Raw genomic sequence first — 25702 nt, forward strand, 5'->3', positions numbered from 1 at the left:
ATATAGGTAAAGACAGAAGGTCTTTTAACTGGAAACAAAAGGGAATATCAAACTATCAAAACAGTTTATTAACATGATGCATATATACGGCTGAGTATGTATAGGGCGATGCAGGGAGTCAGGATGGGAAGATACAGAGGTGATAAGAAAATGCCATCCTACAAGGTCATGCAGAATTGAAAAGTTAAAATGCAACAGCTGGAAAAAATGGGAAGGAGCTTCCAATGCCACGGGGCTGTAGGAGGCTATCGCATCTAAAAGTGTTACGTTCACAAAATTTTAATAAATAGCATTGGTTCACCGATTTGTGCAGTTGGAGCAGTCATTGTCACAATTGACCTGTACTACATTATCAACATTTTATTCACAAATAAATAAAATGCATCTTACTGCTCTGCCCATTGCTTGCTGCTTGACAAATGCATTAAAGCAGCTCACTCCAGCAGAAAAAGAGCAAACTGAATTTTGCCGTACTTTCTCTTTCATTTTTCTTTCTGGATTTCATTCAAGGCAGTACAGCAGAATTGGTGAATTAATTAAAGCAGACAAAAAGAAAGAAAAAAGAAAAGATGCTGTACAACAACTACGTACATGCACAAGGAAGGAGAAGACTCGATCGGATTTGCGTTGCAGCAGGAAGAAGCTTATGTAGCAAACTAAAATTAAGCAGCATGCGTACAGAAATTAATCAATCATGCCTCATGATTTACAAGTGTCACTCATCACCATCAGGAATCTACAAGCATGCATGCGTGGCAATGGCAGCTCACTCAGGCAGAGACGATGCCGTTGCCGACAGCCGCCTCGGACGAGCCGACCTGCCGCCGCCATTGACCGGCGTCGCCTCCGACCGCCTGTTGCCGCGCGACCAGCTGCTGCCGCTGCCGTTGAAGCCACGGCCGGCCAGCGTCATCTTGCTCTGCGGCTGATGAGACGTCTCCTTGGCATCCTGGAGCTGCTCCAGCGCGGCGACCACCTGCTGCATGGTCGGCCTGTTCCTCGAGTCGCCGGACAGGCACTGCAGCGCCAGCGCCGCCGCCTTCTGTGCGCCGGCGAGCGAGTACTGGCCGCCCAGCCGCGCGTCCAGGATGCGGAAGATGCGCCGCCTGCTCGTCAGGTACGGCCGCGCCCACTCCACCAGGTTGTGCTCGCCGGAGGGCCGGTTCTTGTCCAGCGCACGGCGACCCGACAGCATCTCGAGCAGAACCACGCCGAAGCTGTACACGTCGCTCTTCGCGGTCAGATGCCCTGCACAGTAGGATTTTGATCAAACACACTAATCAAGAATTATTATTCAGATAAGAGATTCCGTTTTGGAGCTCATTGGCTGACGTTGATGTTCAGATGCTGCAGCGTAGCCGACAATTAACAAGTTTAGACAGCTCATCTGAACAAATAGTACTGTTGTATCATATGAATAACCGCACTACAACTTTGACTTAATTGGTACTACTCGGAATTAATTAATTTTGAAGTCCTCAAAGTCTTTTTCGGCTGCATGCATGCTTGCTTATCTAGCTAGTAGTACAAGATTGTGCAGCATTTTTTTTTAATTCTATGGATGATCACCTGCGGCTGGAGTAATTAAACTATGTGTGATTTGGTTTAGCACATGTGCTGAAGGGTCCAGTCCACAGTTGGCCAGCCGGTTAGGTCTGAAACCATGACAAATTTGGACGAGTTGTCTGCACCTAACCTAACAAATATGACTTCAACTCTCAGCAGGAGAGGAGTATTCTTTACTGCTTCCTCTAGTGCTTCAGGACGAGCACAAGCTGCCAAACGGACCAGCTTTTATCACAACTTTTAATCCAGACAATATACCTACTGCTGCTGCATAACAACAACAGCTATCAACCCTGGGAAATGCAGATTGTCTTGCGAAAAAGTACCTGGCCTTTAACTAACTAAAAAAAGGCACGACCTTTTAACGTATAGTAACAACTGGAATGCTACAGATAGTTGTATAAAAGGTTTCAGCAAAGCAGAATAATCAAATTGAAATTTGGCGACTGCAGTGAACGTCATTGAAAACTGAATTCTTACCTGTCGCAAGATATTCAGGAGCGGCGTATCCGTATGTGCCCATAACTCTTGTTGAGACATGGCTCTTGTCACCAGTCGGACCATCCTTTGCCAACCCGAAATCAGACAGCTTTGCGTTGTAGTTCTGTGATATGAACAGAAGATTCAGGCAACGAAACTATATAGATCAACACCTCTTTTGTCACTCAAAAGAAAGGATAGTTAATGTATATGTACCGAATCAAGAAGAACATTAGATGTCTTGAAATCACGGTAGATAACTTTGGCCATGTCGCTGTGGAGAAAGGCAAGTCCCTTTGCTGCTCCAAGAGCAACTTTCATTCGAAGATTCCACGAGAGTGGCTGGAAATGTGAGCCCCCTGCATGACAATGGCCGTCCAAACTTTGTCAACACCACCATCCGTTTCAGACTTTCAGTTGAGAAAATTCAAAATCAGCTACCTTCCTCAATCAGAATCAGTAGTAATGACATCAAAACTAATGCTAATGCAGAAGAGGTGAATTATTAAGTAAAAAGAAAGGCAGAGACTTACTCCTGAAAAGATGATTCTCCAAGCTCCCCCGAGGCATGAACTCGTAGACAAGAAGCCTCTGCTCATCTTCGAGGCAGTAGCCTACGAGCTTTACAAGGTTGGGATGCGACAGTTGCCCAAGATAGTTCACTTCAGCCTGTAAATGCAAGAGGCAGGTTATTTCTAAGCAACAAATTTTGTTGTTTTCATTAATAATTGAGGCAATACAGAGAAAGAGAGAAAGAAATGGTAAAATTACGTACCAGCCATTCCCTGTGGCCCTGGAAGCCGTCCTGGTTGAGCTTCTTGACGGCGATGATCATGCCGGTGCCGGGCCTGGTCGGGACGAAGGTGTTCTCGTCGACCCATCCCTTGAAGACGGAGCCGAAGCCGCCCTCGCCGAGCACGCTGTCGGGCCGGAAGTTCCTGGTGGCCGTCTTCAGCTCGGTGAAGGCGAAGCTCCTCACGTTCGCCGACTGCAGGATGTCGCCCTCGCTCCGTGGGGTGGGCGTCGCCGGCACCGACGCCGACGACACCCGGCTGCTCGACGAGCTCAGCCCCGCCCCCTTCCTGCTTCTTCTTGACCCTGACCGATTCACCGATATCAATTTTTCATGCCACACCACCAACTCTCAACATTCTTAATTTTCAGATTGAAACGACCACCATAATAAGAACGAGAGTTTAATTCATCAACTGCATGTTACAAAAGATCGTTTTAAAAAAAAAAACTCTACAAATTAAAAAAAAAAGAAAGGATAGATTATATACTATATGATTTGTAAAGAAAACGATGGTGGGAGAAGCCAAATCGTGATTTAAGACAGCTAGTAGGATAGACTGGTATGCCCTGAAAGCACGCACTGCTCTTGAACTGGAGACCGCCATGACTCACCTACTACATTTCAACAACCTCAAGCTAGAAACGATATCTCAACAGAGGTGACCTCTTCCCTTCCAAATCATCCATGCCTCTAAACATGTTGAATGAAGAACAGTACTAACTAGACGAGATGATGCGTGTGAAAATAAAGATGAAGAGGGTTAATTACCTTCGGTCCGGGAGAGGGCGTCGGAGCTAATCTTGGCTCCGCAGCAGTTGCCCATGGCGATCCGATCGAATCGAATCGAACAGATGCTGGTTTTGGCAGGCACGGGCGCAGCACAGGGGCAGCTAGCTAGCTATAAAGGTGAGAGCTTTCTTGATAAAATGAGATGGAGCTCTTACGCACGGGCAGCTACAGCGTACAGCTCGGTACTAGCTGGTCTGAACTGAAGGATCACGGGATATATGGGGCTTGTGCTGTGCCTGCTAATTACTAACGTCAAGGTTGACCTCTCTCTCTCTCTCTTACTTCACACGCCCACTTGTAGGTGATGGATGGGAAGATCCAAGAGGACAACGATGGATGGGTGCAGCAAGAAGAAGAAGAGCAGGAGGGGATGGAATGGTGTGAGCTGCCTCCTCTCCTCTCCTTGAGATTGAGGAAGAAAGGCGCCTTTGCTTCCTTTATTTATAATCCTTTTTTTGTCTGACGGGTGGGGCCCTAGCTCTTCCAGCTGTTAGAGGTGCCGTGCGATGTGGGGATTAATTAGTGCCATCCGTTGGATCAACACCGGTCAACATGTTCTTCTAACTTGTAAAGAGACCATCAAATTTTGGTGGTTGGTTATCTCAGTCACAGCGGATTAGAGGTCAGGGAAATACAGTAAAAGTCAGTGATTAAACCGAACAAAAAGGGCCTAATCTTTTTTTACTTTTGTTTTTCTTATGAACCAAAATTTAAAATTTCAATTTCAAGTTAATTTGATGTTTTCTTATCTTAGTTTATTTTCTACCCTTTGCTTTTAGACCGTTAAATATATATATATATAATATAGTATTTATAAATTATTTTTCTTTTATAAATATATAATTTATTTATTTTTTTAAAAAAAGGCAAACAATAGGGGTGAAAAGTTGGCTGACAGGGCAGGGGCAGGCAGCTGGAGGTCCTTGGATCGATCATCAATTTAATTTTCTCAGAGGGATCGAGCACGTACCAACCGTCCATGTATGGATGGATATATATGATTGTAGTTTGGCACGTACCGGTACCAGTGCCAAACTACACTATCTCTCTTGCAATATATATATCTCATGTGATATATGGTATATCTGCATTTTAACTAATTGCAAAGCTAATTAAGCAGTTAGTTAGTAGTAAATTAATTATTATATACTCTGCTTACATCAAACCAAACCGAGCTAGCTAGCAGTAGATAAATAGATACTCATACTAGTATATTAGATAGGGGTATGGATACAACATATATACCATATATACAACATATATTAGTTAGCTGCTGGAAGGATCGATCGATCGATCCGCAAGCTTTGTATGGGAAAGGTAAGAGATGCGTGAACGAGAGCTCATGCACGCAGCTCGCTTCACCTACCCGCGCCGGCCACTTCTTTCTTTTTTTTTTTCTTGACTTAAGATATTATTTTGAACCACTCTTAGACACATATTTTATATTCTAGGCTAGATGGTTTTACCTTTGTTTCATGTTATACTAAGATGTTTTGATTTTTTTTCAAAGTTATTTTTTTAAGTTCGATCAAGATGATAGAAAAAAATATAGTGACATTGTCAACAAAAGTTCAATATACTCTCACAATATATTCAATGTTATATTTAATAAAAACTAATCTACTGTTATAGATGTTGCTATATTTTTCTATGAATTTAGCAAAACCTTAAGAAGTTTGTTTTTAGAAAAAATAAAATATTTTATAATAAAAAAGATGGAGTAGTTGTCACTACTGCTACTCAACAGTAAACTTTGACCGCTCGTATTTTCTAAGAAAATGTATAATATTAAAAAATATGACATATTAATGAAGTATGTTGCATTCTAAATATATAATAATGCCCCAATAATAAAATATCATATATCATGATCTAGCAATCGGAAATCTATTGATAGCCAAAGTGTAAATTGTAGTTGTCAATAATGACAATTATTTGTCGTCCGATGTTGTAGTCCCCTTTAACCAATATATATAGAGCATATACTAATATTAATTTTAATATTTTAATAGATGATGTTGTTAACTTTTCCATATACATTTTATTATTTGTCTTATTCAAATAATTTATATAATTATTGTGACTGGAATTATTAAAAACTTTATTTAATTATAACTTAGTTTTTTCTACATAGTTACATAAATTTTTGAAACAAAATAAATGGCTAAACGGGTGATAAAAAGTCAACGTTATGTATGAAAATAGTGAGTTAGTGTTTTTTAGAGGCTCGATCGATGGCACGAGTATATATATAGTACTAGTACTAGATTAACTTAATTGAAGCTGTCAGTCTAGCTAACGAGCGAGCTTAATTATATGGGTTAGTACTATTGTCGTGGTCAACGCGGCTACTATACGTTAAATTTGTGCCAGCTGAGAGCTGCCACCCATGCATGCAGATGATCACTCGTGACCTTTTTGTTTTGACTTATTGGCCTTCACCAACTAAAGTCCACTTGATTGACTCCAAATTCATGCACCATTAATAACTAGTAATAGTATTGCGCCGCACAGCTTTGTGTATATCCGGCGGTCCATCGATCTGCTGTGCCTGCTAGCTAGTTGCACAATTAATTAATTACCACCTAGCTACACTATATTAATTTATGCTTATATAGTCCCTCCATATTTTTTTATATGACGTTGTTGATTTTTAGGTTCACGTTTAACCGTTCATCTTATTAAAAAATTATATAGTTATTAATTATTTTGTTATAATATGATTTATTATTATAGAAATTTTAAGTATGTATTATAATTTTGCATATTTGAATACAAATTCTGAATAAGACGAAGGGTCAAACGTGAAACTAAAAGTCAACGTCGTCGTATATAAAAATTACAGAGGGAGTATAATTGAGTGAGTAGTGGAAGCTCAAGTACTAATGTGTATGCAATGCAATGCAGGGCAAGATATACTCCTACTTACGAGCGTTGACCTTGCTTTCAATTCGTTGCCCTGCCCTGCCCTGCCATGCGCCCCAGCTAAATAACTAAAATAATTAATTAATTAGTACTATTTCTATCCCAATAAATTTGCTTATATATTTGAATTGCCAGAACTCCTCCTATTAAGGGATGGGAGGTAAGGTAAGGTAGTACATACTGGAGTAACATATATTATTTCTTTCGATCCATTATTGGTGGCTCGATCAAGCAAGGTACGAGTAAGTGTGTAGCTTGCAAATATATACGCTAGTACTGTACATGCCAATGGCGTACGTTTGACTCCGTGATTTGCAATGGTCGATCCCCAGATCGTCGTCCCATTGGCATGGTCAACGTACCCACCAAATTAACAAACAAGTTGACAACTGCAGAACTAGCTAGCTTATAAAATCATTGTGTCGAGTAGCAGCTTCTCCGTAAAATCTTAGCAGGCTATAAGCCATTTATAACTATATTTTAAAGGGATAAGAGGAAAAAGAGAAAAAATGTGAGCTACTAATTTGTAGCCAGCTGCACACGGGCTCTAAGACAAAATGTGCGTATGACATGTGGGACCATGTATTGATATTTTGTAGAAAACTATTGTATGAATTGGCTATTAAATTGATAATAGATAAATTAGAGCTGGTAGTGGCTATACTATTGAACTTTCTCTTACAGCTACCGAGCGGATCGGTGGTTAAAAACACACAAGCCAAACTAACTAAGCTAATCAAGCTAGCTTAATGTTAACAATTTAGTCTGATCATCTTCGTGCGTCAACCAATCTGTAGTAGCCGTAGTGCTCCATCACCTACTATGTACAACTTAAAACAAACTAGGATAATTTTAAATATTAACTTACAAGTGTGCATAACCATAAGCGAAACAACGAGACATTAGTTCATCTCATGTTTGTTCTCGTCTCATACAAACGAAAGGATGTTGAAATTAACACACTTAAATTAAGTCACCAAGATTTTAGATTGTCTGTATTTTTAATAATATAAATGAATAAAATTAACTTGTACTGATTTACAATTTTAATTTACAAAATTCAGATGAAAATATTGTATATAGAACTATTTTTCATACGAAACACACTGTTTATAGAAAGGTGCGAACCAAAGTCCATTAATTACTCTCGATGAAAAATTAACTGGAATAGCTAGCAAGGTCAATGAAGAAGTTTAATTAGTAATATACCAGCTCTACATTAATACGACATGTTGAAAATATAATATGACTTGTGTTTTGACTTTAGAGAGAGAGAGATTCTTATCTGTTCACATGGTCAATATGCATCGTTGGGATGGAATGCGACCTGTGAACATATATGTGACGTTCATATATATGTGGATCGACGACGTAAGTCGACATAGATATATTAGATCGAGGAGTATATATCTTAATCTGATCCCTAATTAAGCTAGTAGATCGACAACATGTAGTCCAGTAGTGATTAGCAGCTACATATAATTGCACGGCATATCTTAACTTACTTGTCTATGTCAGCTGGATCTTGCAATTAATTCGATCTCCTTTTGTTTTGCACATGCATGCATTCAAGTCAAAACAAACACCACTGCTACCTCCTCTTGCTTGATAGTGTGTATTTCCCTTTACTCTTGGTTGATACTCTCTAATTAACTAAATATATAACGATACATGTTAACTTTTAGATATAATAGATGATCACTTGTTTTATTTATTTTTTTTATAAATATAAAAAATATAAGTCATGCTTTTATAATAATAAGACATGTCACAATAAAATATACAATGTTTACATATTTTTTAATAATCATGTTTAAAGGCTAGCTATTCCCTCTATTTTAGAATATATGGTGTATTTTGTTTCACGTGTTTAAATATATGGTGAAATTTGTTTGGACGTGTGTGACAATAGCTTAGTTAAAGATTACTTTATTAGAATATAATTTTATGGAACAACTTTAATATTATTATATTTATATCAGAAAAAAAAATTTATTACAGAAATAATATACTCCATATTAACTCTCACCTTATATTTGGAAATAGAGGAGTAACTGTTTGTTGTAAAATTAGTGTGAGTGCATGATTAATATGATTGTAACTGGTGATATTTAAATACATGCATGTGGCGATTAATTAATTGGACGGAGAAGAAGTCAATAGTAGCACGGATGCATGAGATGAGAGGTCACGGGCCACGGGATGTGCTGGCTAGTACATGCATGGCTGCGTACGTATATGCTAGCTGTACAGAGGTAGGTAGAGTCGTATACACATACATAATTTATGACCACAATATAGTATTTGCCGGAGTAATTACTAATGTTGTAGCACTATTAATATACTACTAGAGTAATCAACTAAATCCACGCCCAAATGACCACCTTATATATATACACACACACTATGATGTCACCAGCAGCATCATGGTGAGACATGCATGCGGACGACGTCGGCTGCAGCTTGCGGCTATACTTCTTACATGGAGCATCAATTTGGTCTATAAATATTTACACATTTTTAGCTCAAGCATCCATACATACATTTACAAGGAGCCAAGGAGGTCAACGCATCAAAGATTTTCATATTAACCGAGTAATCCTTTGTAATACTTAATCCGGTTTTTAATATTTGACATTATTGACTTTTAGACATTAGTTTAATTATTTATCTTATCCAAAAGTCATGCAATTATTATTTATTTTGTTACGACTTTTTTATACTTTTAGCATGGCATATATTTTTACATATTTACACATATTTTTGAATAACACGAATTGTGAAACAAATAACAAAAGGTTAAGAGCAACTCCAACGGTCTCTCTAAGGCCGCGTTTGGCCACCCCTCTAAGTTAACTCATCTCCCTCTTTTTCTGCACGCACACTTCCCGAACTGCTAATCTGTGTACTTTTTGCAAAAAAAATTCTATAGGAAAGTTGTTTTAAAAAATCAAGTTAATATATTTTATATTTTCTTAATAATTAATAATTAATTAATCATGCACTAATCTTTTACTATGTTTTTCACGTCGGGTAAGTTAACTTGCTAGCCGAACGTGGCCTAAGTCTCACACTCCATTTTGCAGCAAAAAGATTACTCTCCATATTTCTAATTTGCTACACCAATGTCCATATATTACCCTCCAAATTCACTATGTCCCATGCATGAGTCATGGAAGATGCTTAAGGAGAGATGTGGTGGGATCCACGGCTGAACAGAACAGGTTGCTTCAAGCTCGGTAATTTCAGAAATCCCAATGGACGTTTATATTGGGCTGATGACTGGGCCGTGGCTGCATGCCACACTACTACAGTACTTATCAAGAAGAGGAAGACGGCCCATGTACCGTGATATCAGAAAGTGGGCCAGTGCCGGGCCTCACTAATCCTTACATTCACCGCCGCCGGAGCCCAGAGGAACCATTGCTGAACAGAGTTCCAAGGAATTTTTTTAATTTTGATATTTATTTATTAAATAATTTAAAACTTTCATTTTTGCATTTCAAAAAAATCATAAAACTAACCTCCTGAAGGTGAAGTGGCAAACGGCCACTCGGACGCGAGAGACGGCCAGGAACGGCGACACGCCGAATTTTACATTTAGCCCCATGCCGCCTGGGAATTTTTCGATGTAATAGATTTATTTGTTGGCACATGATTATTTCATCTACTGAAAATTTTGTAGGGATAATAAGGGCTCGATCACAAAGTCACAATCACATGGTGCATGCTGTGCATGCCCCTTTCAACTGCCTGTTTGTGCTAATTCACGAACAGGCTACACATAATGCAACTTATGTCATTATTAATATTGGGGGCTAAGAAATAGTTGTGATTGGTTAAAATGGGAGTGTAGGTAAAAAAGAACGTGGGAAGACTGTGATTCTTTTGACATCAAGAGGAAGATATAAGTACTTGTATTATGAGATGAATTTAAATCCTAGAAGTAGTAGTATTTCGAACTACATGCAGTTGGATTTGTAGCTAGTAGGTGATTCATATTTTCTTTTCATTGAGAGCCATCTCCTTGGCAACTACTAGTACAAATGATACTTGTCCCTATGTATAGTATTCTATATAGTATTCTATGTTTCACGATAGAAGACTTTCTGATCTTGTCTAGATTTATTTATGTGCTAATAAATCTAGACACATATACAATATGGATGAATCTAGACAGACCAAGAAAACCTATAACATAAAATGGAATGAATAGTTATAATGCATTAAGATTTGAATGCCAGGTCAACAATGAAATTAAAAGGCATGGCGTATGTGTCGTAGCTATAGAGACACCGCACTTTGCAAAACGTCTTCGGTGGTGATTGTTTGGCTTTTTCAATACTAACGATATTTACAAATGAAAAAACTATGAATAAAAATTATATATATGTATTCTTAGCGATCTAAATGCCAAAGCTGAAAAATAAACTTCAGTAAAACCCCCTCAAAATCAACTTTAAATTTAAAATTAGAAATTCAAACTTTCTTTTATACATATAAGCAGAAGCGAAAATATGTGGTGTATAATCCATTCTCCCTAAAAGATAAAAGAGGGGGGGGGGGGGGTTGAGTGTGTCATGCGTATTCTACGGCTCTTGGCCATGCTTGAGCCTCTTGGTATTGCGCACAGCCACAGTATTTAAGAGAAGAAAAATTTTTGTCGAGAGAGTATATGAAAAAAAAAACCCAATTTAGATGCCATTGGCCGGATCTTGGAATAATCGCATATGCAGAGAGGGGATAATGGATATTCTCTGGGAGAGAAGTAGTATTATTCTATAAATTGGGTTGGGGAAGGATATGGATGTTCGCTTTTGCCGACAAGCGTGCGCACAACATTTTGTTTGGCAGCCACTCACCAGCTTTCTACCACACCACACTACACTATATAACTATAACTATGAAAGCTGGAGTATTTATTTAATAATACGAGTCGTAATACTTTTATTCACTTTGTAAGTAAATAAAATGATAGGAGTCCCTTTGAAATGTTGACCAACGAGTAGCTAGCTAGTCAACAAAAATGAGATCGATCGTGTATTTACGCTCGTGTCTGCATCGTACGATATGCTTGCTGTTCATACAGTATGTCATTTATTTAAAACTTTGTGCAGATATATAAAATGATAAGTTATAATTAAAGTTTACTTAATAATAAATAAATTATAATAAAATAACATTTAAATAAGACAAATGGATATCTAAAAGGTGTACGATGTTAAATAAAAAAACAAAATTAAGGAGTAATTAATTAACTAACTGTACTCGTGGAACGACTAAATTAACACGAGAGATCGATGGATGGATGGAGGTGTGATTAAAGCTAGCTAGTCATGCATGTTTGTACAGCTACGTACCTGGCCAGTCGATTCGATCGGTTGAATATCATTCATTTTTACTCGATGGACGAGTAGTTCCTTAATCTTGTGCTCCAACAAAGAAAGAAATTAACGAAGTACAGTACAGTATAATAAATTACATGCATGCAGCTGTCACGCAGATGCAGATATATAGACGAGATCCATGCATTATAATGTACTATTATTATTACTTATTAACTATACTAGTATTAATTATATATGATGATGATGATATACGCATGCATGTATATCCTGTCTATCCTCGATCTGCCTAATCGATCGATCGATCGATCTTTGGATCCAATCTAATCTTAAACACAATCGACTACCTAATTATATACTGTATTAATCATTGCCTCCCACTGCTATCTAATCCATCCGGCCAAATGCATCATCGATCACGTACATCACCTTAATTTTATTTTATACAGTACATTTTTTAACTTAACAAACAACTCGATCAGTACCACTTCCTTCCATCCAAAATGGAGTTACTCCAGTAGTAATTAAGATAGTCTCTCTTAATACAGTGTAAATAATACAGTAACCAGTAGTTACTCTCTCTTAACTAACTTCCATTCGAAAATACTAGTACTAGTGTAGTGTAAGAAAGAGCAGAATCCGAGCGTCGAAAGGCATGAACCAACGGCCAGGGTGGAAGCGGCACATCAATTCGAAACCGCCCGCCACCGGCTGCCTCTGCGGGCCCACGTGTCAGTCCCCCGGCCGTCTATAAAAATTAACAACCGCCTCCCAACTCGGGAGATCTCGTGGAAAATTTCCCCTCCCAATTCCTCTCTCTCTCTCTCTCCCTCCCTCCCTCCCTCTCATTCGATTTCGATTTCGATTCCAACAAGGCAAGGGAGGGGAGGGGAGAGATGATGCTGCTCGCCAAGGAGTTCGCGCTCTCGCCGCCGCCTGCGGCCACGCCTCGCCGGAGGCCGCCGCCCAGGGTCGCGCCGCGGGCCTCCTCTCCCTCCTCCGCCGGGGCCTCGCCGGCGGGGGACCTCTGGCTCCGGACCAGGGGAGCGGACGCCTTCGGGAGCCACAGCCACGAGAGCGACATGGATTTGGCCATGCTCGTCGCCGACTTCCTCGAGAACGGCGGCAGCGGGGGCGCCGACTCGCGCGCCAGCAGCGACACCGACTCCGCCCTCTCCGACCTCGCCCACCTCGCCGATATCATTTCGGTACCCTTACCCTTCACCTCTCTCTCTCCTGTGCGACCAGCCGTGTTCAACATCATTTCTACGGACTAGTTATTCTTCCTCCTCCTATGATTTGGTAGGGAGATTTAAATTCCACTGCTTTGATGGTGATTTCTAAACAAATTCGTATTCTCAAACTATGATTTGGTAGGGAGATTTGGGGTAATAGTATACAAATTAGTTGATTGCGCTTTACCTGTGATTACATCGACTTGTTATTGCTTACCTAGTTTGTTTGTTCTCACTTCGCACCATGATTTGAGTTTAGATGGTGGTTCTGAATATCGCAGTGCCACTGAAATTCCCAGCGACCAGCATACTCTGTTTAGAAAATAAATCCACCTCATCTCTGTGATGCATACAGAGCTACTCTAGCTGCTATAAAATAGTGCTTCTAATTCGCAATCAATTGTGTCATTCGGTTCTCTTTCTATTACTACTCTGTATGCACTCTGTTAGTTCTATCTAAATTAATGAGTGGATAGCTTACTGTTGGATACAACAGCGATTAGTGTGCTGTATCTATCATAACTTAGCTTTCATTTATGCATTCCATTTTAGATGTACAAGCAAGGCGGCGATGAGAAAGAAAATGAGCTACTCTCTATGGTCCACTCGCTGTTATTCTCAATCCATGAGTCAGAGCTTCTGGCTTTCAACAGAGGTCAATGCAGTGCCAGTTGCATCCGTCATTTACTTGTTAAGCTCTTGAGATATTCGGGATACGACGCAGCAGCTTGTGTATCAAAATGGCAGGGATTTGACAAGATACCTGGAGGTACTCCCAGTGAAAACTTGCCTACCCATTCTTGAAAGTGAAAACTAACAGTCCAACTTTACTCTATTGGAATTGAGCTGTGTAACTTAATTGTTTGTCTTTATTCCCGCTGATTAGGTGACCATGAATATATTGATGTCATCATGAATACTGATACTGAAGATCGTCTGATCATTGATATCGACTTCAGGAGCCACTTTGAAATAGCCAGGGCAGTTGATTCTTATGGCAGTCTGCTCAATTCACTTCCGGTGGTCTATGTTGGCACTCTTTCCAGACTGAAACAGTTCCTGAATGTGATGGTAGATGCTGCAAAGTGGTCCCTTAAGCAGAACTCTATGCCTCTGCCTCCTTGGAGATCCTTGCCTTATCTCGAAGCAAAATGGCACTCCAAGTATGAGAGGATAGACCTGCACATTGGGCAAGACTTGCACAGCACATCTTCAGATCACGCACTATGCATTGGGCATCTCAAAAGGCTGAAAGCCTCCCTGCAATCAGAACTGGATACCGAAAGGTTGCTTATGATGCCAATCAAGATTGATATGAAGAGGAGGGCAAAATTTGAGAGGCGGCGGCGTTCCCTGCTCAGTTTCTGATTCTTATCTGTGCTTCTTGGATACTTAAGTGCTGAGAGAATGAAGGCTAGCTTCCCATACTTTTTTCCATGAGAAAAGGAGTTCTTTTTCTTTACAGTTTTGGACATACAAGGGAAATAGATGACGGGTACTAAGTACTAACAAGGCAGGAGAGTTAGATAGTGTGCCAGATTTTTTTGAAGGCATATACAAAAACATAAAAATTCTTTTTGGATTTCATTTTTGTTCTTCAGGCGAAGATGGATGCTGGTGGTTAATCTGCTGCATACCATGTACAATGATGAGTGTTTACAGAGCTTTTTTTCTCCCCAATATTCAATCGTTTATCACATTGACGGACCTTTTAATTTGTGTACTTTGGACACACTTCTTTGTTTTTCCTTGTTGTAAAGTGGACCTGATACATGTTGTTTGTTCCCTTTGTAATGATAGAATGTTTAAGCACAGTTACACTCTGTATTGAAAATATATACTCAATGTTCTGGATTTTCTTTTTTTGGCTGTGAACAAAATGATTCTTTTTGTTATAAGATTTTACATTGCTGTGATGTGAATGAGATATGTTGAGGCTTCAGCTTTTGTTTGGTGCCATTGCACTTGGTAGGTTGTGCTTAAAAATGGGAGATTCTTTTCATCGGAAAGAAATGGCATTGCGTGTCTTAAAGATGTTACTGCCACAGTAGTGCAAAGAAAAAGGAGAAGAATTTTGGGAAAAGAAAGGAACATATGCGTAGTACATGTGAACATTATGAAAAGCATGCAACTATGGCTAAGACAAGTCTTGATTATTCCCTCCTCTTTTTGCCAGCCTGGTGTATGTCCCATTATTAATCTAATAATCTGACTTGTCTTCTCCCTTTCTCCTGTCCTAAACAATTGCACAGAAAATGGTTTGAGAATCTTATGAAGGTTGATTGGTGCGGTCGCTGGTTGGCTGTGCGCTATTTGCAGGAACTTGTTAGGAAGGTTGGTTTGGTTTGACAGTGTCCTCGCGCTGCAAATGAAAGATGCTGTTACGTACACGCTATTACAACTTACCCTACCTGTTCTTCGCAGATAAAAGAAGAAAAAAATAAACTTACTCTATCTGTTCTCTGAAGTTCTTTACCTCGATTTCAATTTCACGTTACAAGATATTTCGGCCCTCCCAAGATTATATATATATATATAAATCCATGCACAAATCTAATTAGAGTAAAACATATCTTATAATATCAAATGAATTAAGTAAAACATGGATACTAGTCAATATACAACATATTCATTAATTTATAAATAAATCTTAGGTACAAGGACATTATATATACATATATATGTATTCATTTATTTATAAGTAAATATAGTTATAATCAAAACATCTCATGATATAAATAGTAGAGTAAAAAATAAGAAAAAATAATTAGGGTGAGCAAAAAAGAAGGAAAAAAAGAGTTGGGGTGAGAGAGGCTCGAACTCTCGACCTCAGGATCACTCAAATTAGCTATGAGACCTACGCGCTAGCCAACTGCGCCACCACCCCACTGTGTTGCTTGATTAAACTTTACATTTAAATTTTACTCTGTTTGCCTTTTCAGCAACGTGCCCACGTTCATTTCTGTAGTGTCAGAAGTTCTCATTTTCCAAAAACATCACATCAATTTTTGAACATTTAAATAGAGTATTAAACATAGATAAAATAAAAAAAACTAATTACACAGTTATGGGAGAAATCTTAAGATGAATCTTTTGAGTCTAATTAGCTCATGATTAGCCATAAGTGCTACGGTAGCCAACATATGCTAATGACAACTTAATTAGGCTCAAAAGATTCGTCTCGTGGTTTTCAGCTAAGCTGTGAAATTTTTTTTTATTTGTATCCAAAAACTCCTTCCGACATCCGGTGATCAAACTTTCGATGTAACACATCTCTTAAAAAATTTAGGAATTAAACGGGGCCTTAGTACAATACTGGTACGGAATAAGGATACTAAAATATCCTTAATCAATATAAAAGTAGTATTGGTCAGCAGGTAAGTCGGTGGTATTGGTAGTAGGTAGCAAGAATGTAATGTTGATTTATATTTGGGACACTGTTACTATATTAAATATTTTATTTAAAACTCGAATAAGATATATTTACAAATCTATTTATTTTATACGACATATGGTACGTAAATTTATCGTAGTGTTATATATTTAAGTTTTAATTTTATCCGCATAAAATTCTACTGAAAAGCGTACGTTCCCTTTATCAGAGGTTAGTGGAGGAGGTAATGGAGTAGGTGATCTTTCCCTTTGAAGTGGCGAGGGGAGGATTCCTATTGAATTGCTGATTCTTTGAACCAGTGTCGTGGAAAACGGTTAGTACGGCCGTATATACGGGCGTATATACGGATACGGTGGCCTGTCCGTCACGTTTTGGCGATACGGTCATCATTAAGCGTTCCAGAACGCATAATTCCCGTTTTAACTGATTAATCGGCCGTATAAACGGTGAAAAGCCCAGCCCACAACAAGAAACCCGGTCCATTAGTTGCGTTGTGTAGTATGTAATCTGTGCCTGTACGTTGTGCCCTTTCATTATCCTCCCTGCCACTGCAGTTCGCACGACGTTTGGCCTTCCCGCCGCTGCTATGCAAGCCTGCAAGTCTAGGGTTAGTTTCTTGATTTCTTCTATCTAATCCTCTTCCAAATCAAATAGATCATGCTTGAAGTTTTTCTCTGAAGAGCACAACGCAATCAAAGATCTGTTCGCAACTTTGTATTGTGCTGAACTGATTGCAGGTTGGTACATATATCTCATTTTCTCTACTAAGGAATAGTTGAGTACTGTAGGTTTTTATCTTTTCCTTCTTGAACGATCTAAAAGTATTATCTCCAATGAACCAATTAGCTCTCAAACAACCATTTTCCTGATTTCAATAGCCTCCCATCGTTTTCACCATTTTCCTGATTGTTCTATTTAAATATAGTAGCAATAGTGTGAAACATATGTAGTTGACTAGTTGTATGATGCATTTACCAGCTTCACAAAAGAAAAATATTATCAACTACATATATATTTACAAAACGTTAAATTTCCATTAATTCCGATTAATCGTCCGTATTCCGATTAATCATTTGGCGGTACCCTCTCCGTCCGACTTCCGTATTCCGTCTTCCACACCACTGCTTTGAACTATCAAATCGTAGTCATATATCGCGCGTAGGAATCCTAAAACGTATGTTTAATTTCTTTAAGCCCTCCCCGTAACCCTGTCAGTAGTTATGTTGTGTAATAAAATTAGATTTGTTGAATTGAAAGCAACAGACAATTCACAATCATTCAGAAGTATCGTTAAAAAGTCCATCTTGGGACAGTGTAATTACTTAAAGTTGGTTTGTGTTAGGATGGAGGGAGAATGTCTTAATCTGCTCTTGCTGATCATTTAATGAAATTTCTACTAGAGTATCTATATTTTATATTTTAGGTGCATGGAATTATAGATGGATACGAGAGTACCTATTGGATGGTAATCTAATGGATCTTAGTTAGGACAGTAAACGGTTACGTCATCTACCATTAAGAAAATAATTACTATTAAATACGATCACTCGTGTGGAATATACGATTTAAATTAGGTGGGCTGGTTCCACCTTCACACTAACAAACTGCGCCAGCACCCCCTCTGTGTGCTCGATTAAGTAAAACCAAATATGATAACAGTTGTAGATTAAAAAAAACTTAAAATGACCTAAAATTGCACTGTGCATAGCACTGTAATTTTAGTCTTAGCAATGTGCGAAAGTTTAGGTGACTGCCCATGAAACCTATCAAATCCTTTTTAATAAAGTAATGCTAATCAGAATAATATAGCTACTTTGGCTTGTTGCATCTGATCAGTCCGGCTGGGAGCATTGACGGCAAGAATGACAAACGGACAAGCTAAGAGATTGTGATTTTTCAATAAGCTGTACAAGTGTTTCGTGTAACTAGGTCTCAGCAAGGTTTCGTGGTGTAGTTGGTTATCACGTCAGTCTAACACACTGAAGGTCTCCGGTTCGAACCCGGGCGAAGCCAATTTTTTCGTTTTGCGCTTTTTTATGCCTGACCTGACCTGAAGTGTCTTCAAGAAAAATCTCAATTTTCAAACTTCAGTATGTAATTGCTTGGATGTCGATCTGACCTTCACTGTTAAATAAAACATCAAATACATTTATAAAAAAATATTTGTATGCTAACATGACCTTCCGATTGGCCTGCAGTAATTAGTGGTCAGCTTTACTTTAACTAAATAAATTATATTACATTTTTAAGATGTTCAAAGGTAAATTATGTTTGATTTTAGTTTCTAACTACCAAATAAAATGTATTTTAAGATGTTGAGATAAAACTTAATTGATTGAGGCCATAGATTACCCACGGGCTCACTCACACCCATGTCTTCCTTGAGATTGTTAAATTAAATATTAAATCAAACAAAAATTTTCTCAAACTTAAGTGTGTTAAAAAGGGTGATTGTTTAGACGGTACATTTGTGAATTTAAAAATAATTGGTGAATAAATATTTTATATACGTATTTTTAGTGATATAGAAGCCGGGACTGAGAAATAAACTTAGGTGAAAAAACTTTAATATCAACCCTAAATTAAAGGTTTAAATTTAAATTTTGGTATATAAGCATAAACAAAAGTGAAAATATGAGATGAAAGAAGAAAATATGTCGGTGTTTGTTTTGATTTTTTTGGATGCTAAATCAATGTGTCTTAAAAAAATCTGACATTTTAGTGTGTTAATATTTTAAAAAAATCTCAAATTTCTGAGTGTTAATTGTGTCAAAAAAAACCCAACACATCAGTATGTTGAAAAATAACATAAAAAAGTCAATCTTCCGTGAATAACCCAAAAAAAAAACAATATGTGCCGTTTCTTTTTGATTTTTTGGATGCTGAACTTCAACTTGTCTTTACAAACCCGACACTTTAGTGTGTTAACTTTTTTTAAAAAAAATATCAAAATTCAAAGTGTTAATATGTGTTCAAAAAATCCAACACATGTGTTTGGGGAAACTAAAAGAAAAATATTAGACCTGCAAAACCTGACACTTTAGTGTGTTAACTTTTTTTAAAAAAATGCTCAAAATTCAGTGTGTTAATATGTGTTCAAAAAACCCAACACCTGTGTTTGGGGAAACTAAAAGAAAAAAAATATACCTGCAAATCCCGACACTTTAGTGTGTTAACTTTTCTAAAAAAAATCTCAAAATTCAAAGTGTTAATATGTGTTCAAAAAACCCAACACATGTGTTTGGGGACTAAAAGAAAAATATTAGACCCGCAAAACCTGACACTTTAGTGTGTTAACTTTTTTTAAAAAATGCTCAAAATTCAGTGTGTTAATATGTGTTCAAAAAACCCAACACCTGTGTTTGAGAAAACTAAAAGAAAATAAATATACCTGCAAAACCTGACACCTTAGTGTGTTAACTTATTTTGCTAAAAAATTAAAATAAAAAATTTGGCCCATGCAGGTCTCGAACCTGCGACCTTCGCGTTATTAGCACGACGCTCTAACCAGCTGAGCTAATAGGCCTTTTTGTTTTTGAATGCTGAGATGACGATATAACATAAACGCTGTGGCTTTTATTTTTGTAAATGCAAATGCAGCGAATCAGTTCAATGACCGACGCCCTTGCCTCTTTATTTATTTTCTTTTAAAAAAGGATACGCACCGACCCAACGTGGTACACGATTCTCACACGCCCCACCCCAAAACAACTCCACCTACAACAGGAGGTCAGGACCTACCTGTCAGTCTGTTACTTGTTTTTTTTCAATTATTTATGCTTACGTTTATAAGCCAAAATTTAAATAGATTTTTCGTATTTTTATCGTATTTTATTTCTCAGTCATGACTCTTAGATCGTCAAAACATATATATAAAAGTTTTATTTGTAAATTATTTTCTATTTACAAATATATCATTACCTGCAAAAAAAAAAGACTGTGCGACTCTCGGTTTTAATGAACACAGGATAACCTCTATCTCGGTATCCAAATAATAAAAGTTATTTTTACCATCCTTCATAAGTATATTAAGGTACTTAAAAAAATTTTAATGTAAAATTATGGTACCTTGAGTTACAATAATATTTATATTAAAAATATGATACCTTCAAATACTTTTTAAAGAAAAATAAAAAAGCTCAAATAATAAAACCTAATACTATAGCAGCCTCTGCTAGGCCGCCTTCGGTAACATCGGTAAGTTAACTCACCTCCCTCGTTTTCTGCACGCATGTTTCCCAAACTGTTAAACGGTGTATTTTTTGTAAAAAAATTTTATAGAGAAGTATATAAAAAATCATATTAATCTATTTAATATTTTTAAATAATTAATAATTAATTAATCATGTAGCACGTTTTTTGCGTTGGGTAAGTTAACTTACTATTCCTTACCGAAGGCGAGCTTACTAAATGAAAATGAAGAATTAAAAAGAGTAGAAAACACGTGAGGATAAAATGAAATGACTTGTTTGGCAAATGGATTTAGAAAAAGATATCTCACACATGAAAAATATATAATTCAATCCTAGCCATCCATTCTTTACACTCACTTAATTCTAACAATTCATCCATTTGTATTTCCCGATCTATCTCTCATAACTTTTTCTTTTAAAATGCCAAACAAGTCAAAAAAAAAATTCAAATAAGAAAGATGATGGATCGAACAACTAGTACGGTGAATATTACCATAAATATCTTGGATTTGAAAACAGATTAATTACTATTTGGTGTATTATTTGCTATGAGGGAGTATTTTAGTCTCCTCCGCTGTGTGTTTCCCTTTTTTTTGAAGACTGTTGAGAATATATGGACAATATTGTACATGTGTAAAATGATAAATCGGTTTATTAGTATTTTTCTTTCACCACATAAAACATCACTGTGCCTTTTTTTTCTACTAGTGGAGTTCAGGGCTTAGTAGCACATGAATGAACGATTTATAGGATAATAATGCTCCGTAATTAAGAAGCAGGTGGTGAAGTGAATCAATATTTCATTTCGCCCAAGAATAGATGATCAGGTAGTACTTGAGGAGGCAGGCGCACTCCTGAATTTTCATAGGTACTTGACGCCGTCCAGTCCAGCAGGGCAGGCGAGGGCCGGACCGCACCGCCGCCGGAGACCAGACCGGACCGGACTGGACGACCTCTCCTCCGACTCCGGCTCCGATCCGCCGCCGACCTCCGAGAGGTAAAGCCCGCCTCCTTCACTCGTGCTTGTGCCGGCCAACCAATCGCCTCAATAGTACCCTATCCACAGCCACAGGGATGGGGATGGATGATGCAGCTAGCGCGTAGGGTATAGACCTCGTTGGGATCTTGCTTGTCTTCGCCATGGCCACCAAGTCGTTTCTCCCTCCCCCATTCTCCTCTTCCCCGACGCAGCCTCCTCCCGCCCTCGCCCTCGCCCTCCCCAGGGCCCGCCGCCGCAACTCCCTCGCCTGCTCCGCCACCGCCCAATCACCCGATGCCGGCGGCAACAGGAACACCAACCCCTTGGCGCCGCTCCTCGACGTGCCCCGCACGCTGTGGCGCCGCACCATGCAGCCCCTCGGTGACTACGGGTTCGGCAAGCGGAGCGTCTGGGAGGGCGGCGTCGGCCTCTTCATGGTCTCCGGGGCCGCGCTTCTCGCCCTCGCGCTCGCCTGGCTCCGGGGCTTCCAGCTGCGCTCCCGCTTCCGCAAGTACCACGCCGTCTTTGAGTTCACTCAGGCCTGCGGGATTTGCGTCGGCACGCCCGTGCGCATCCGCGGGGTCACCGTCGGGAACGTCGTCCGCGTCGACTCTTCGCTCAAGAGCATTGATGCTTATGTTGAGGTTTTTCCCTTCTCCCTCCTTTCTTGCTACACTTCATATGTATCCATGTCTTGCATTTCTTAACCAAACTACTAGTGGGACACACATATATATCATTATAAGATAGATCTAGTGACCTAGTGCACTAGTACTTTTTATTTCATTGCCTCCTCTTGCCACTCTCAATTTCCAAACATGTAACTTGTCATTTAATTGGAAATGCATATTAATAGAACACATTGTCTTGCATGTGTAATCTAACTGGCTTTCCTTCCTGCTAACTATTAACTGAAATATGATGCTATCTTAATCAACGAGACTCAGTTCAAACAACGTATATGAATATATATTTCATTTCGTGTTACTTGTTAGTCATTCACTGAGAAAGGACAAGACCCATATATTATTTTGATGGCTGTATAACCCCTTGATTTTACCCGATGTGGTAATCTGAACACTGAATTTCTGTTATTTCAGCCTCTCATGAATGGGAGGGGTCATGTCCTCCTTTGGATGCTTTTTCTGTACTCTGGATGGGTACCTTTTACTTGCGATTTCACATTTTTCAATATAAAGTTGATGCTGCAGTTATGTGATTTATTTGAAAGTAGGACTTTGCCCAAACTTCTTATAATTAATGAAACAACCCTTTGAAATGAATCCATAGTTTAGTTTGTCAAATTCAATGTGCCATTAATTTGCATTTCTTCTGCCTCTCTAATTTCTCCGGTCTCATTAGTTCTCTTACCGATACTTTCCACTTAGAAGATTAGGTTGAATTTAGCTTTCAATCATCACTCCATTCAGTAAGTTCGGCAACAGTAGCTCCTTCATCTAGTGTTGCCTATTGCCTTCATTTGCGTTTCTGCAGTGTGTAAATCCCCTAGTGCTGAATATCTGCTATTCTATTATATAACAGGTTGAAGATGATAAAATTATTGTGCCCCGCAATTCAGTGGTTGAGGTGAACCAGTCTGGTCTTCTAATGGAGACGCTGATTGATATAACACCAAAAGACCCACTTCCTACACCTTCAGTTGGTCCACTTGATCCAGAATGTTCGAAAGAAGGCTTAATTCTCTGTGATAAGGAAAGGATGAAAGGGAAACAAGGAGTAAGCTTAGATGCACTGGTTGGAATATTTACTCGTCTAGGAAGAGATATGGAGGAAATTGGTGTTAATAAAAGCTATAAATTGGCTGAAAAAGTAGCGTCCATAATGGAAGAAGCACAGCCCCTTCTTTCACGGGTACATTTTTCTCACTGTTCTTGCCTTTGCATAATAGGAGAAATACTTATATATTTGTCCTATTTAGTTAATCAGTTTTTTTGCAACCAATACTGTTTTTTTCTTAGTATCACTTAATAAAATTTCATTGTTCATATGCTTTTACCCCTATGGTGAAATTTCGATACTCGTGTTTGAAGGTGCAGCGGTCTTTTCTGATCCTCACGGCTTTCTAAATATTGTAAAGAATGGTTACTTTACCAGTTAGTGCTATTGGGGCGTCGTGCTGCATATCCTGACAGTTCTTCCTAACATGTCAATGTATCATGTATATCAAGCCACAGATCATGTCATTGTCTTATGATTATTACTTCAAACTAGATTTTCTAGCTTAATTTATTTGGTTTGAAGTTTTTGTACACAGCTCATCTATCAACATGCTTTTTCTATATTTCTTGCATATGTTTAGCATTCACTGGCCACTGCATACCAAAGTATATAATCCATTTGTATATGTCTGTAAAATGCTAGAGTTTCAAAACTAAGGCAAAAACGATCCATCCTGTCCATGTCCATACTTAAGTGACACGTTGGTTACTTGGTTGACCATTGAATGTTTCAGGGTATGATCTATTTGTATCGCTATCTCATAGCTGCACTATGGCATGCATGGTTAGCACTGTCAAGGTAGGGGACCTCCATTAGTGGGAATATGGTGTTAGGTTTCTTGTTTATGTTGCATGCTTTGAGAAGAAAAGGAAAAAAGGAGGTGGCAGATGTTGCTTCCTCCATATGTGCCGCTGTGATTAATCCTATTTTCTTATTGGAAATTTCGATAATTTTCCTGAACAGTAGTACTCATCCATTTAAATGTTAGTGATGGAACAGATAGAAGCATTAGCTGAAGAAATTCAACCTTTGCTTTCTGAGGTTCGTGATAGTGATCTGGTGAAGGATGTGGAGACTATAGCTAAAGGTCTGGCTGATGCATCCGGTGATTTGAGGTACTTGTTTTAAGGATTGTGTTATATTACATGTTCGTTATACAATTATGATTTAAAGCATCTTGCTTCAGGTAAGTCACAATAAGTAACAACAATAATTGAAGAATTTGATAAACCATCAAGCTATTACTTTCTTATTATGGAGAGCCTACAAAATCATAGAATTCAAATAGGCATTCCTAAATGTACATTGCATCCTATTATATAATCTACTACAATGAATGTGATGACAAATTTTTCTTGCGCTACCTTGCAGAAGGCTGAAGTCTTCCATGCTTACTCCTGAGAACACTGATCTTATTAAGCAGTCTATTTTCACTCTTATCTTTACTCTGAAGAATATTGAGGTTTGTTTATATACTCTTTAAAAAAAAATCAATTGGGTCAGTTTTGGTTATTCCTCAAGCAGAGCATCAGGTTGACTCGGCGTTTGCTGTACCCTTCTTTGGTTACTTGTTACTTCCCAGAGTATCAGCTCAGACATATCTGGTTTCACGGGTGATGAGGCGACAAGGCGGAACATCAAGCTGCTTATCAAGTCTCTTAGCAGACTGTTGTGATTGCTCATGAATAACACGAGGAGCTTTCGCCATTGGGAAGCACCGATACAGGAGTTTGCTATTAGGTTGCATTTCTTGAAAAAATAGGGGGAAAGAGGAAAGTGCAAGTTGAGAATGAGATTTAGTAAAAGGTCTTTTGGACAGAGGGGAACCGATGTTTGATGAGTTTTTTGAAGTGGAATGAAGTGATCTCTGGTTTTGTTTTGTTTTCCAAGTCATTCCTGAAGATCATTAATTAGAACAAGAAAAGGACGGGGAAAGGTGTAATCTCCGTTAGCTGTTTTGTGTAGGCATCTTCTTCTTCTTTTGGAGGCATTGTAGGCCGATTTTTGTTTGATTTTGTGATGTTTCATTCTCTGTCTTTGCGCAAAGGTGACCAGAAAGGAATGCATAAATACATGAAACCACCTTTGTTTCTGAAACTGTGAATGAATCATCTTGGCGTGTACTAGAGTCTCACGTATTATTGCAGCGTATGTATTACTGGGATGTTTTATGTGCCCAGAAGTGAGTCGATGGTGACAGAAGTTGAGGCCCATGGACTTCCAGATTCTGAAATCATCAAATTCATCCGCGAGAGAGAGA

General features: G+C 38.5%; 3 protein-coding genes and 3 non-coding genes across 7 annotated transcripts; 3 read left to right on the forward strand and 3 right to left on the reverse strand.

The window, feature by feature from the left end:
• Positions 1–376: 376 nt before the first annotated feature.
• On the reverse strand, positions 377–4023 carry LOC102704669 (receptor-like cytoplasmic kinase 176). Its single transcript, XM_015840849.1, has 6 exons — positions 3611–4023; positions 2822–3144; positions 2580–2715; positions 2263–2405; positions 2047–2170; positions 377–1248 (listed from the first exon to the last, which is right to left on the reverse strand). Exons 1-6 carry the CDS (start codon positions 3663–3665, stop codon positions 767–769), a joined length of 1263 nt encoding a protein of 420 aa, XP_015696335.1. The 5' UTR covers positions 3666–4023; the 3' UTR covers positions 377–766.
• An 8683-nt stretch (positions 4024–12706) lies between these two features.
• Positions 12707–14970, forward strand: LOC102705965. The gene is made up of 3 exons (XM_006645336.3): positions 12707–13109; positions 13689–13905; positions 14023–14970. Exons 1-3 carry the CDS (start codon positions 12798–12800, stop codon positions 14502–14504), a joined length of 1011 nt encoding a protein of 336 aa, XP_006645399.1. The 5' UTR covers positions 12707–12797; the 3' UTR covers positions 14505–14970.
• A 966-nt stretch (positions 14971–15936) lies between these two features.
• Positions 15937–16023, reverse strand: TRNAM-CAU. Its single transcript is given in 2 exon segments — positions 15937–15972; positions 15986–16023. It is a non-coding gene; the product is annotated as a tRNA-Met (tRNA).
• A 2446-nt stretch (positions 16024–18469) lies between these two features.
• Positions 18470–18543, forward strand: TRNAV-AAC. Its single transcript has one exon. It is a non-coding gene; the product is annotated as a tRNA-Val (tRNA).
• A 1439-nt stretch (positions 18544–19982) lies between these two features.
• Positions 19983–20056, reverse strand: TRNAI-AAU. The gene has a single exon. It is a non-coding gene; the product is annotated as a tRNA-Ile (tRNA).
• A 1444-nt stretch (positions 20057–21500) lies between these two features.
• LOC102704942 (protein TRIGALACTOSYLDIACYLGLYCEROL 2, chloroplastic) lies at positions 21501–25568 on the forward strand. 2 transcript variants are annotated; one of them, XM_040527921.1, is made up of 6 exons: positions 21501–21720; positions 21790–22346; positions 23245–23574; positions 24442–24557; positions 24814–24904; positions 25025–25543. In XM_040527921.1, the coding sequence occupies exons 2-6, from the start codon at positions 21864–21866 to the stop codon at positions 25115–25117; spliced, it is 1113 nt and encodes a 370-aa protein (XP_040383855.1). In that variant the 5' UTR covers positions 21501–21720; positions 21790–21863; the 3' UTR covers positions 25118–25543. The 2 variants fall into 2 exon arrangements, with proteins under 2 accessions (XP_040383855.1, XP_015688333.2); XM_015832847.2 differs by having other exon boundaries at positions 21501–22346; positions 25025–25568.
• The last annotated feature ends 134 nt before the right edge of the window (positions 25569–25702 follow it).

Source organism: Oryza brachyantha, chromosome 1 (assembly GCF_000231095.2).
Source record: "Oryza brachyantha chromosome 1, ObraRS2, whole genome shotgun sequence".
NCBI lineage: Eukaryota > Viridiplantae > Streptophyta > Magnoliopsida > Poales > Poaceae > Oryza > Oryza brachyantha.

Excerpts from the sequence above, each read along its gene's own strand:
- LOC102705965 (XM_006645336.3), top strand. The coding sequence starts at position 12,798 with ATGATGCTGCTCGCCAAGGAGTTCGCGCTCTCGCCGCCGCCTGCGGCC. Across the intron at positions 13,110-13,688 it reads ACCTCGCCGATATCATTTCG|ATGTACAAGCAAGGCGGCGA; the intron begins GTACCCTTACCC and ends ATTCCATTTTAG. Across the intron at positions 13,906-14,022 it reads ATTTGACAAGATACCTGGAG|GTGACCATGAATATATTGAT; the intron begins GTACTCCCAGTG and ends CCCGCTGATTAG.
- LOC102704942 (XM_015832847.2), top strand. The coding sequence starts at position 21,864 with ATGGCCACCAAGTCGTTTCTCCCTCCCCCATTCTCCTCTTCCCCGACG. Across the intron at positions 23,575-24,441 it reads CACAGCCCCTTCTTTCACGG|ATAGAAGCATTAGCTGAAGA; the intron begins GTACATTTTTCT and ends GTGATGGAACAG. Across the intron at positions 24,905-25,024 it reads TTACTCTGAAGAATATTGAG|AGTATCAGCTCAGACATATC; the intron begins GTTTGTTTATAT and ends GTTACTTCCCAG.
- LOC102704669 (XM_015840849.1), bottom strand. The coding sequence starts at position 3,665 with ATGGGCAACTGCTGCGGAGCCAAGATTAGCTCCGACGCCCTCTCCCGG. Across the intron at positions 2,406-2,579 it reads GGAGAATCATCTTTTCAGGA|GGGGCTCACATTTCCAGCCA; the intron begins GTAAGTCTCTGC and ends ATTGTCATGCAG. Across the intron at positions 1,249-2,046 it reads TCCTGAATATCTTGCGACAG|GGCATCTGACCGCGAAGAGC; the intron begins GTAAGAATTCAG and ends CCTACTGTGCAG.